The 12140-nt window shown below is 35.5% G+C and overlaps 7 protein-coding genes across 7 annotated transcripts; 1 reads left to right on the top strand and 6 right to left on the bottom strand.

The window, feature by feature from the left end:
• Positions 1-1052: 1052 nt before the first annotated feature.
• On the bottom strand, positions 1053-1700 carry LOC108556956. The gene has a single exon (XM_017913313.1). It carries the CDS (start codon positions 1698-1700, stop codon positions 1053-1055), a length of 648 nt encoding a protein of 215 aa, XP_017768802.1.
• Positions 1701-2857: 1157 nt separating this feature from the next.
• Positions 2858-3559, bottom strand: LOC108556958 (serine protease inhibitor dipetalogastin-like). The gene has a single exon (XM_017913314.1). The coding sequence runs from the start codon at positions 3557-3559 to the stop codon at positions 2912-2914; it is 648 nt and encodes a 215-aa protein (XP_017768803.1). The 3' UTR covers positions 2858-2911.
• Positions 3560-4110: 551 nt separating this feature from the next.
• LOC108556966 (serine protease inhibitor dipetalogastin-like) lies at positions 4111-4484 on the top strand. Its single transcript, XM_017913324.1, has one exon. It carries the CDS (start codon positions 4122-4124, stop codon positions 4434-4436), a length of 315 nt encoding a protein of 104 aa, XP_017768813.1. The 5' UTR covers positions 4111-4121; the 3' UTR covers positions 4437-4484.
• Positions 4485-6417: 1933 nt separating this feature from the next.
• LOC108556959 (serine protease inhibitor dipetalogastin-like) lies at positions 6418-8339 on the bottom strand. Its single transcript, XM_017913315.1, has 3 exons — positions 7849-8339; positions 7606-7640; positions 6418-6881 (listed from the first exon to the last, which is right to left on the bottom strand). The coding sequence occupies exons 1-3, from the start codon at positions 8321-8323 to the stop codon at positions 6507-6509; spliced, it is 885 nt and encodes a 294-aa protein (XP_017768804.1). The 5' UTR covers positions 8324-8339; the 3' UTR covers positions 6418-6506.
• Positions 8340-9317: 978 nt separating this feature from the next.
• On the bottom strand, positions 9318-9714 carry LOC108556963 (ovomucoid-like). The gene has a single exon (XM_017913321.1). The coding sequence runs from the start codon at positions 9691-9693 to the stop codon at positions 9364-9366; it is 330 nt and encodes a 109-aa protein (XP_017768810.1). The 5' UTR covers positions 9694-9714; the 3' UTR covers positions 9318-9363.
• A 952-nt stretch (positions 9715-10666) lies between these two features.
• LOC108556960 (four-domain proteases inhibitor-like) lies at positions 10667-11032 on the bottom strand. Its single transcript, XM_017913316.1, has one exon. It carries the CDS (start codon positions 11030-11032, stop codon positions 10667-10669), a length of 366 nt encoding a protein of 121 aa, XP_017768805.1.
• Positions 11033-11132: 100 nt separating this feature from the next.
• Positions 11133-11952, bottom strand: LOC108556962 (serine protease inhibitor dipetalogastin-like). Its single transcript, XM_017913320.1, has one exon. The coding sequence runs from the start codon at positions 11932-11934 to the stop codon at positions 11227-11229; it is 708 nt and encodes a 235-aa protein (XP_017768809.1). The 5' UTR covers positions 11935-11952; the 3' UTR covers positions 11133-11226.
• Between the last annotated feature and the right edge of the window lie 188 nt (positions 11953-12140).

Consider the following 12140-nt stretch of genomic DNA (forward strand, 5'->3'; position numbering starts at 1 on the left):
CTACGACCAAAGCTACCATCAAAATGCACTTCATTTTTGATTGTGATTAATCCATCAGTTTATCACTTCTTTTATACTGATTCTTGTAAAAAAATAAACAATTACTCGCATCTTATTTGCACATGAAGACAATACCGGTATTGTTGCACTAATCTTTTCAATTGTTCTCAATGACAATCGTTATTTTCTCTTCAACAATTTTAACATAAAAAAACATAAGTACACGTGAACTTACTAAAATTACTAAATGTTAAGTAAATGACAGCTCATAATCATTACAATTTCAAACAATAATTGATAAGTTCAAGGTTAATACCAATGTTTGCACGTTGTCATAAAAGTAGCGTTATCACCAATTTCTGGTAATTAACTCTTAAACTAATGAAAAATATCGATTTATTTACAAAAGCCGACTTAATATCAGCGACTATGGCAATTAAAGTATGTTGGAGATGGAGATTAAAACAAATACATTTTTTGAACGTTGCCATAGTAGTAGTTGTCATAGTAGAAGTTGTCATTCCAATTCACCGACATTTTTTTTCTCTTAAGGTTATGTCCATATTCATTTATCAATCTATAAAGGTGCCAATTTAGTTTCGACAATACGCGGTTTAATTTCTTGTAGTTACGTCGAATTTCTTCCTCCGGGAAGTGTTAAGGATGTGGATGTTTTTGTTAAATAGATGAGGAAGAAAGGATCAATGTGAATGTCAATCATCTTACAAGAACTACAGGAATATCTTCAAATTGTTCTTACTGACAAAAATCGATTATGATTGAAGAAAGATTTTCAAATTTCTAGTTTGATTTAATGTTTGTCTTATGTTTCGTACGTATTGTGTCTATTTCCATGGTAAACTCGATGCTTTTTATTTTAGCACGATTTCCAACATAATCCGATTATCAGCTAAATGCATGAAGCACGTGTTAAATTCCGAAGGAATACTCTAAATTGATTGAATTGCGTATTGCGATGTTTTTAAAGAAAAAATGCAAATAGGTTTGGTTTTATTCATTTATTTAGTATTTGGTCATGTACTGATTTCGTTTTAGAAGTAAGGTTTGTAGTAGCAATTCCTCAACGGTAATTCTTTCAGTTCTGGCCTGATCTTTTGCTGTGCAATGAAAGTCTCTTCAAAGTAGATCAATAAATCGTTTCCGCAGACAGTTTTGATCTCGCGAAGAGGAATGATAGGAGGAGGAGTGAATGGGCTATAGGATCCAGGGCCCGGCGGTTCCAAACTCGTACAGTAAACCAACGGCCATTCTCCAAGCTGAGGTCGGACGGATTGTTCGGCAAGAAAAAGTGAACCAGAGTAGATTTTAGTATCGGTGCCGCACGCAACACTCGTATCGTTCGGCGATCTGCACGATCCACTGAATCTCTTCATCAATTTCGGATTCCTTTTCAAGGCAAAGTCGAAGAGGCAATCGTTCTCGTAGTTGGTTCCATCCGAGCCACATTTCCAATGCGTTGGAGAGTCTCTGCAGATGTAATCGTCCCATACGGAGTACTCGCACGTTCCGTAGAATTGTATAGTTAAGCTGGAGTCTTCTTGATATGCATAGTAGAATTCATATTGATTACCGTATGTATTTCCATCGGAACCGCAAATCGGATAGTCTTCTTCATAGTCTGTATCAGGTTGAGCGACGATCGACGCTACGACCAAAGCTATGATCAAAATGCACTTCATTTTAGATTGTGATTATTCCATCAGTTTATCACTGCTTTTATATCAATTCTTGTGAAAAATGAAACAAAAATCGAATCATCTTATTTGCTCAAGAAGACAATACCGGTATTGTTGCACTAATCTTTTCAATTGTTCTCTAATCTTTGACAATCGTTATATTCTATTGAATACCATTAACATAAAAAAATCTTAAGTACACGTGATCTTCTAAATTATCTAAATGTTAAGTAAATGGTAGTTCAAGATCATTACAATAATTGTTCAATTCGAGGTAAATACAAATTTTTGCACGTTGTCATAAAAGAAGCGTTACGATTTAGATTCAACGCCATTTATTTCCTGTTAAGGTTATGTCCATTTCAATTTATCCATTTTCTAATTTAAACCTTCAAATTTCATGTTAATAAGCTCTTATCATAAACTTTCAAAAAGTAAAATTAACTCTTGAACAAACAATGAAAGAAAATGAAAGTATGTTAGAGATGTATATTAAGCAAATACAATTTTTGCACGTTGTCATAGAAGTAACGTTACGATTTAGATTCAACGCCATTTATTTCCTGTTAAGGTTATGTCCATTTCAATTTATCCATTTTCTAATTTAAACCTTCAAATTTCATGTTAATAAGCTCTTATCATAAACTTTAAAAAGTAAAATTAACTCTTGAACAAACAATGATAAAAAAAAATGAAATTATATTTGAGATGAGATTAAGCAAATACAATTTTTGCACGTTGTCATAGAAGTAACGTTATTATTTAAATTCAACGCCATTTTTTTCTGTTAAGGTTATGTCTATTTTGATTTATCAGTTTTATAACATGAACCTACTAAATTCATTTCAATAAGATCTCATCACAAAATACTAGTGATTTTCAGGCGAAGATATCACTTTGAGTTTATGAATCTTTTGATCAAGCTTTGACGAGAGTTCTATAGTTACTAAAACACGCTACTACTTAGTGGTTTAGTTTCTGATGCGAAGTAATAAGTGTTAAGGATATGGAAGGATCCATTTCATAATTTGTCAATGATCTTACAAGAACTATTGGAATATCTTCAAATTGTTGTTACTCACAAAAAAGCGATTGTGATTGAAGATCTTCTAGCTTTCAAATGATGATATGATGTCTTAAGTTAAAGAAAAATGCGAATATGTTTTGTACAATCTAGTTTTTATTTCTGTTGCAAAATCAATGCTGAATGGAGTTTATTGTTGGAAGAACGGTTTGAAGTAGCAATCGCTCAAAGGTAAACTATGAAGATTCGACCTGATCGCTTGCTGTGCAATAAAATCCGGTTCAAAGTAGACCAACAGATCAGATCCGCAGACAGTTGGAGTCTCGTAGCGTGGAGACGGTCCCATGGGTTCACCTGGTCTGCGAACGCAGAAATTCATCGGCCACTCTCCCAACTGTGGTCTGACGGATTGCTGGGCAAGGAAATTGGACGGATCGTACAGTTTTCCATCGGTTCCGCACACCATCGGGCCGTTACGTGCGGATTTGACTGAATCTTCGCATTTACCATCATGTCTCTTCCTCAGACTCGGATTCCTTTTGACGGCAAAGTTGAATAAGCATTGGTTTTTGTAGCTAACTCCATCCGAGCCGCAAACCTCGACGCGGTTTTCGGTGAGATTGCAGGCGATCTCATCCCAATGGGTGTATTCGCACGTTCCTCGGAACAAAATCGTTAAAGTGCTGTCCTTTTGCACAGCATAGTCGAATGAGCATTGGTTGCCGTAAGTAATTCCATCTGAAGCGCAAATCGGGGAATATCTTAACGGACAAATTGGGTCGTCTACAGCTTGAGCGCCGATCGACGCAGCCAAAACAACGATTAAAATACACTTCATTTTCGATTATGACTGCTTCATCATTTCCACTCTCCTTTTATATTGTTGTTTCTTCCTTTGGAAATAAATAATTCGTATAATCCTATTTGATTAAGATAACGATGCTTGCATTGTTAAACTAATATTTGAATTCATCTCAATGTTAATTAATTTTCTAATTAAATTATTACACTTAAATATCGAGTATACGTGCATATTCTTTCAGTTTTTTTGTAGTGAATTGTCATAAAAGAAGCGTTACCATTTTTTATTCTGGCAAGGTTATGTCACTTTTAACTTATAGGTTTTAGAATTTACACCTTTCAATTTGATCTCAAAGTGCTTTTTATTAGAAAATCTTATTTAGAAAATCAAATTTCGCTATGCAAACTTAAAGAAAATCCTTTAGATATCATAATAGTTAAAAAATGATGGCTACAGTAAGAGGATTCGCTTAATCCCATAGCATATATCCACATAAAACCATTGTTCATCGAGCAATTTTGCAACCTTTCCGAATCCATTGTTCTTCAAACTATATATAGGCTGGTAAATGGAAACTGCAGTATTCGAATCAGTTACAATGAAGTTCATCGTAGCAGTCCTCTTCGCTATCTTCTCCGTTGCCATGGCAACGGAGATCTGCAAGTGTCCTGACATTTACGAGCCAGTTTGCGATTCGGATCTGACGACCCACGCCAACTTGTGCGATTTCGAATGCGAACAGAGGAAGGACGCTTCTTTGGAGTTATTGCATGCAGGTGAATGCGTCCCCGAAGACAACTGCATCTGCATCATGCTGTACGATCCGGTCTGGGACACCAACGGCACCCGTTACGGCAACATGTGCATGTTCGAATGCGCCAAACGCTTGAATCCTTCATTAAAAATCGCTTAGTTTATCAAAATCTTCGAATTTATTCAATAAATATTGCATTCAATCTGATAGTTATTTGTTGTTTCGTATATCGAAACGTTAAAATATCATTAATTTACAATTTATTGATGATATGCATTTATTACTCCCTAATTTAGATTTGTGTTCTCTTTGTTTTTCTCCATGGCAACGTATAACAATAGTAAGCTGATTCGCTTAATCCCATAGTAAACATCCAGATAATTCCATTATTTGTCGAACAATATTTGCAATCTTTCAGAATCCATTGTTCTTCAAAGTATATATAAGCTGATAAATGGAAACTGCAGTATTCGAATCACTTACAAATGAAGTCCATCGTAGCAGTCTCTTTCGTTATCTTCTCCGTTACCATGGCAGCGGAGATTTTCAATTGTCCTGACAACTATGATCCTGTTTGCGACTCGGACCTGATGATGAAATTATTGATGATATGCATTAATATTTGTATTACTCTCTAATTTTTCTATTGACTCTAACGCAATTATGAGAAAACTTGCAGAAATTCATAATTGATTTGTAGATGGCGTGATCTACTCTTCGAAAACTGAATTAAATTAGGGAATAGATCGACGGACAAACTGGGACGTATCCAGCTTAAGCGCCAAATGCCGCATCCAAAACAACGATCAAAATACCCTTCATCTCTTATTGTGACTAGTTCATAAGTTTGACTCTCCTTTTATATCATAATCTTCCTTTGATTAAAATTAATTGACTAATTGAATTGTCTTTAAAGACTTTACATTTAAATCTTACGTAAATTTTCATTACCCAAATTATATCGATATATAAACGTATTTTTAAATGTAAAGTTAACTAATTTGCAATTGCAACTCAAATCGATGAGTTCAAAGCTTGTCAAAGCTTTTGTAAGTCGTCATAAAAGAAGCGTTACCATTTTGATTGACCGCCATTTTTATCCTGTTATGTCTATGTCACTTTTAACTTATAAGTTTTAGAATTGACACCTTCCAATTTAATATCAACGTACTATTCCTATTTAGAAAATAAAATTTCGCTATGGAAAGTAAATAGTATATTATAATATAAGTGATGCAATTTTATGATCGAATTTAGCTTTGTGTTCTCTTTGTTTTTCTCCATGGTAACGTGTAACAATAGTAAGCTGATTCGCAAACATCCGGATGATCCTATTGTTCGTCGAGCAATCTTACAGAATCCAATGTTTTTGGTTTTTGAAAGTAGCAATCCTTTTCGCTATCTTCTCCGTTACTATGGCAACAGAGATCTGCAAATGTCCTGACATCTACAAGCCAGTTTGCGATTCGAACCACGCCAACTTGTGCGAATTCGAATGCGAACAGAGGAAGGACATCTCTTTGTTTGTATTCTACGAAGATGAATGCAATGCAGATTTACAATCAATTTAGTTTTCTTGATAGATCCAAGCAAACATCTGTTGTTATTTGACAAGTTCTGTCAATTGCTTTTGAAAGTACATTTAATTTGCAATTTATTGATAATATGTATTGATATTATTATTACTCCACACTTCTTCTACTGCCTCTTAATACAACAATGAGAAAACTTGCAGAAGTTCATGACTGATTTGTAGATGGCGCGATCTACTACTGTCATCAAAAAAATAAGTGTCAAATGTCAGATTCATTGACAGTTAACGCGTATACAACGCACTTATAGGTTAATCAATAATAATTTGAATAAGTAACAGTAATTATATCAATAAAGTTATGTAAATTCAATTTCCCATTTCTCAGTAGAATATGCAGTTGCATATTTGTTCATACTGGAAAATTTGAATAATCAAATTAATGAAAGCTAATTTTATTCCCAAATAAGATCAATAACAATTTCAATCCAAACTTTAGCATACATACAAATATGTTCAGTTGCATAATGCAATCTTTCCATGTTTGTTTTATTTTTAAATAAATAGGTTATCAAAGTTATCAAAAAAAAAGAGTTATCAACGATGAACGAAAACTTCAAATTAGAACGTTTATTTCATTAACATTGCCATTTCTTCATAATCAATAATAATTACAACGCATTTACGGTTATCATTATTTAACATTTTCCTCTTGAGACGGCCGTCAAGTCTGGATGTTCCAAGACGTTGCACTTCAATTGACAGGCGTTCAAGTAGTTTTTACCATCGGAACCGCAAACTGGAGCGAAGACATTTGGACAGATGCAGATCACAGAATCGACGTTGTCCGTGCAGACGCTTTCGTAAGCTAAAGTCAGACCGTCGCTCTTCCTCGAAGCGCAATTCAAGACGCACTTGCTCGCATAACTTTTACCGTCAGAACCGCAGACCGGGTTGTGCTCGAACGGACACTGACACGGGAAGAATGCGGAGGCCGAAGCCAGAAACGCGAGGATTGCGACCAACTTGAAATTCATGTTTGTTTCTGAACGCTCCAACATAATTGTCCAACACTTTATATACTCACTTTATGTAAATAGATTCCGCAATTGTATAGAGATTACGTAAACGCCGTAATCTCTATACAAGTTTTGCTAACGCCATCTCTTAGCAGGAATTAAAATTTCTATTCAACTTATTTGTTTTACTTCTATTGCGCGTCTTCAAATATAGATGCTTTCATGCAACGTTAATTATTGGCGATTTTTCGATCAGTTTCATGTCTTCGTCTTTCATTCACGTAAGCGAAAAGTTTTGCTAGCGCCATCTCTTAGCAAGAATTAGAATTTCTATTAATATTATTTGTTTTAGTTCTGCAACGTTAATTATTGACGATTTTTCGATTAGTTTCATGTCTTCGTCTTTCATTTGAAAAACCGTTTACGTAAACAAAAAGTTTTGCTATCGCCATCTCTTAGCAGGAATTAGAATGTCTACTCAAATTATTTGTTTTACTTCTACAACGTTAATTATTGGCGAATTTCGATTAGTTTCATGTCTTCGTTTTTTATTTGATTACTCAATAATCACGAATAGTAATTAAATCATTCGTTATGTAAATTAAAGATAAGTTTATGCTAGATTTGTGGTTTGAGCGTGTCGTCTGGTATAACTTGTTAAAGTTGATCAAAAAACAATATGAAAAATGTACTAAATTGATCAAAGATCACCAAATATCGTTCAATTATTGAAATTTGATGTTTTGTTCTTAAGATTTTTTATAAATTTTGACTAAACAATATTTTGTTTTTGTTGCAGATCGACGCATTTTGCTGGAGAATCCAAGAGTTAATCCGTCTTAAGGTAAGTTAAAATTTGTTTTAATTGGATAATATGTATATATATATATTGGGTAAATTTTTCAATTTTTTTTTTGATAAAAACATAATTAATACAATTTTATAACATTTATTCCATCGATTTACATTTCGTTATTGCATGTTTCGTGTACAATTTGGGTTTTTTCTTTTCTTAATTAACAAATTCCATATCTGACAAAGGTCAGGGCCGCATCGAGCTGCTGGGCGCATTCGAAGCGACACGGACTTTCGTAAGTCACTCCGTCGCTAGCGCAGACTGGATTGTAGATCAACGGGCAAACGCAGTGGAAGGGTTCGGTCGGGTTTCCGCATTCTCCGTTGTATGCAATTTCGACGGAATCGAACAGTTCTGTGGCGCATCTGAAGAGGCAAGGGTTGGCGTAACTGTAACCGTTGGTGCCGCACACCGGTCTGTACTCCAATGTGCATTCACACTGGAATGTGGGTTCTTCGCAGGTTCCTGGGTACACGAATTCTAGGGCTTCGTCGCTCTTCTGGGCGCATTTCAGCAGACAAGGATTGGAGTATGTTTTTCCGTTGCTTCCGCACACAGGAGTGAACTCTCTGGTGCAAATGCAATCTTCGGCTGCGACCAAAGCCAAAACGGAGGCCAGAGTAAAGATGATGATCTTCATGTTGTTCAGGATGTTGAGAAACTGTACCAAAATCCACTATTCCATACCTATTTATATCCGAGAATTTTCTTCCGAATCATCAACTTAAACCATATGCAAATTTACCAAAGGATTAATTACACTCATTGTAGTAGAAAACCTATTGTGTTGAACTATAAATAACATGAACAATCTATTTTATTTAAAAAGTTATTAATAAAATGTATATGAAATAGTTGAGTTAAAGCAACACAATTACCTCTGTAGACAAATATATGGCTTAGTTACTTAAATCCATTGTCTGCATGCATTTTTAGTTTTACTAATTTCAAAATTTACATTCAGATTAATTCTTATTGTTGTTTCATAAGTAAAGTAATATAGTTAATAATAGAATCGTAAATCGTTAAAATCCTCAACAAACAATCATGCAGTCAAACCTATCCAATAATAATTTAAAAAAAAATAAATAGAAAAATCTTAAGGTAAAATTTAGTGATTCGAATTAATGATGTTTAAAACTTCATTAATTACAAACAAAGTTTATAGACGTAATCTTGACGATGACATCAAAAAGTGTTTCGATTTTGTCCAGTTCGTAGATTATAAAATTTCTAATTTTTGAAAGAGGATAAACTTAATAAGATTAAAGGGAAATTGTTGAAAAACAGACAATTATTATTGAGTTAACTATAATTATAAAAAATTTCAATTAATATTTGTTAATTCATCCGTTTGGATTATAGGAATTTTATATTTTTAGTAGCTAATTTACTTCATTTTCTTTTCTCCGTTTATCTTGTTCTTCACTCAACAATTGCTGCTATAGACTTAGCGATGTGTTTCTGGAGCGAAGGGTAAACAAGAAGTAGAGACTTTTGCATCTTTTCACTGTATTTTAATTTACAAAATAACGAATTTAGATTGCAGCGCCATCTCGCTATAAGTTATGAACTAATCAGGAAATATTTGTACACATTTGATAAGGTCACGATAGGAAGAAATATAAAGAGAATTTATAATGCAATGTTTATTTTATTTCATCTATAATTTCGGGTTACTTATAAGCATTCTCCAAAGTAGGCTAAGTAAAGTGTTGCGTCATATTTCTTTTCGCAATTCAGTAGACATTCATTAGCGTAGGTCACACCGTTGCTGCCGCAGACTGGGTAGAGTATAAATGGGCATGGACATTCTCTCTTCCCTCCGCATATGCCTCTATAGATGATCTTGAGGAATTCCCAGACTCTCTGGGCGCATCTGAAGAGACACTCATTGCCGTAGGTAACTCCATCCGAAGCACACACAGGATTGTATTCTTTGGTGCAGATGCAGTCGTCGGCAACGGCCAGGGCCAAAACGGAGACAAGAGCAAAGATGATGATCTTCATGTTGTTCAGGATGCTGAGAAACTGTACCAACATCCACTTTTCAAGAGCTATTTATATTCGAAAATTCTCTTTCAAAATATCAACTAAAACCTTATGCAAATTAACGTAGAGATTAATAACACTCATTGTAATATAATACCTATTGTTTTGATCTATAAATAACATGTCAAATCAAAAAGAATTCTTACAAAACTTCCATTATTTTTTTCTTTCAATTCAATTAATATATTTATCAATATAATCCATTCGAAAGAGTTGAGTTAAAGCAACAAAAAGATAATAATTTTATAGTTATTACGAAATTGCATTAAGTTTGTAGACAAATATTTGTGCCACCAGAATTTAGTGTCATAAAAGAAGCGTTACACTGTCACTTTTTTATAATATACAATTGAATTGATACAAAATATAACTCAAATCTATTGTACAATGCATTTTTATATTTAGAAAACAACAGAAATCCAATTTCAAAATTTACTTTCAGATTAATTCTTATTGTTTTCGTATTATTATCATTCAAAACGACATCTTTTGATCATAGCAATTCTTGTAAAAAAAAAAAATAATCTCAATTCACTACATTTATTTGGTAAAACTGGTTCTATTGTGGAGCAATCTGTTGGTGTAATGAGGAAAGTTTATTAATTTGATTATTATCATATTTAATATTGTCATAGATAGTTTTAAGGATTTTATAGATTTATTATATTATTCATTAAATAAAGTAAAAATAAGGGATTTTATTGAAAAATCGTAGGTAAATTATTAATGTAGGTAAATTATTAATTAATTGCAAACAAAAATAACGAATTTTGATTGCAGCGCCATCTCGTCATAAGTTATGTACTACTAATCAGGATATACTTGATTAAGGTTATTATGTAGGGAAAAAAATACAATAGATATCGGTAATGTAATGTTTAATTTATTTCATCTATAATTTAGTTTACTTATTAGCAAATTTGCTTGGGATTCAGCACTCTCCGCTGTAAGCGATCTCGATGGACTGGAAGGTTTTCTTGGCGCATCTGAAGAGGCAAGGGTTGGCATAGGTGACTCCGTTCGTTGCGCAAACCGGATCGTATTCCTTGGTACAAGGACAGTCCAAAGTCCTGGTTTCCCTCGGGTTTCCGCACTCTCCGCTGTAAGCGATCTCAATGAACTCGAAGGTCTTCTTGGCGCATCTGAAGAGACATGGGTTGGCGTAGGTGACTCCGTTTGTAGCGCAAACCGGACGGTATTCCCTGGTGCAAGGACAGTCCAAGTTCCTGGTTTCCCTCGGGTTTCCACACTCACCGCTGTAAGCGATCTCGATGAACTGGAAGGTTTCTTGGCGCATCTGAAGAGGCAAGGGTTGGCGTAGGTGACTCCGTTTGTGCGCAAACCGGATCGATATTCCTGGTGCAAGGACAGTCCTAATGTTCCGGTTTCCTCTCGGGTTTCCACACTCTCCGCTGTAAGCGATCTCGATGAACTCGAAGGTTTTCTTGGCGCATCTGAAGAGGCAAGGGTTGGCATAGGTGACTCCGTTCGTTAGCGCAAACCGGATCGTATTCCCTTGGTGCAAGGACAGTCCAAGATTCCTGGTTTCCCTCGGGTTTCCACACTCTCCGCTGTAAGCGATCTCGATGGACTGGAAGGTTTTCTTGGCGCATCTGAAGAGGCAAGGGTTGGCGTAGGTGACTCCGTTCGTAGCGCAAACCGGATCGAATTCCTTGGTGCAAGGACAGTCCAAGTTCCTGGTTTCCCTCGGGTTTCCACACTCTCCGCTGTAAGCGATCTCGATGACTCGAAGGTCTTCTTGGCGCATCTGAAGAGGCAAGGGTTGGCGTAGGTGACTCCGTTTGTAGCGCAAACCGGACGGTATTCCCTGGTGCAAGGACAGTCCAAGATCCTGGTTTCCACTGGGTTTCCGCAAAATCCTTCGTATGCGATTTCGATGGAATCGAAGGTTTCCTTGGCGCATCTGAAGAGGCACGGGTTGTTGTAGGTGAAACCGTTGGTGCCGCACACCGGTCTGAATTCTCTTGTGCATGGGCAATCGAAGTTGGGTGTTCCACAGTTACCAGGGTAGAAGAATCTGAGGTCGGCGTAGGTCTGCTGGGCGCATCTCAGCTGGCACGGGTTGGAGTACGTCAGTCCGTTGCTTCCGCACACTGGATTATACTCATAGGTGCAAGGGCAATCTTCTGCAACGACCAGAGCCAAAACGGCGGCAAGAGCAAAGATGATTACCTTCATGTTGTTCAGGATGCTGAGAAACTGTACCAACATCCACTATTCACGACCAATTTATATACGAACGTCTAATCTCCAGGTCTCAATTAAACCACATGCAAATTTACTTAAAGATTTACTTTAAATTTATTGCGGTGCAAAAGCCTATTGTGTTTAAGTAGTAATTGTTTAGAAATAGATTCTAATTCTTCCTAGCAACACAATTGTAA

Source organism: Nicrophorus vespilloides, unplaced genomic scaffold, assembly GCF_001412225.1.
Source record: "Nicrophorus vespilloides isolate i.1.1-1 unplaced genomic scaffold, Nicve_v1.0, whole genome shotgun sequence".
Lineage (NCBI taxonomy): Eukaryota > Metazoa > Arthropoda > Insecta > Coleoptera > Silphidae > Nicrophorus > Nicrophorus vespilloides.

Excerpts from the sequence above, each read along its gene's own strand:
- LOC108556962 (XM_017913320.1), bottom strand. The coding sequence starts at position 11,934 with ATGAAGGTAATCATCTTTGCTCTTGCCGCCGTTTTGGCTCTGGTCGTT.
- LOC108556959 (XM_017913315.1), bottom strand. The coding sequence starts at position 8,323 with ATGAAGATCATCATCTTTACTCTGGCCTCCGTTTTGGCTTTGGTCGCA. Across the intron at positions 7,641-7,848 it reads CTTTGTCAGATATGGAATTT|CAAAATGCGTCGATCTGCAA; the intron begins GTTAATTAAGAA and ends TGGATTCTCCAG. Across the intron at positions 6,882-7,605 it reads TGCAACAAAAACAAAATATT|TGTTGGACAATTATGTTGGA; the intron begins GTTTAGTCAAAA and ends GAGTATATAAAG.
- LOC108556966 (XM_017913324.1), top strand. The coding sequence starts at position 4,122 with ATGAAGTTCATCGTAGCAGTCCTCTTCGCTATCTTCTCCGTTGCCATG.
- LOC108556958 (XM_017913314.1), bottom strand. The coding sequence starts at position 3,559 with ATGAAGTGTATTTTAATCGTTGTTTTGGCTGCGTCGATCGGCGCTCAA.
- LOC108556963 (XM_017913321.1), bottom strand. The coding sequence starts at position 9,693 with ATGAAGATCATCATCTTTGCTCTTGTCTCCGTTTTGGCCCTGGCCGTT.
- LOC108556956 (XM_017913313.1), bottom strand. The coding sequence starts at position 1,700 with ATGAAGTGCATTTTGATCATAGCTTTGGTCGTAGCGTCGATCGTCGCT.
- LOC108556960 (XM_017913316.1), bottom strand. The coding sequence starts at position 11,032 with ATGCGCCAAGAAACCTTCCAGTTCATCGAGATCGCTTACAGCGGTGAG.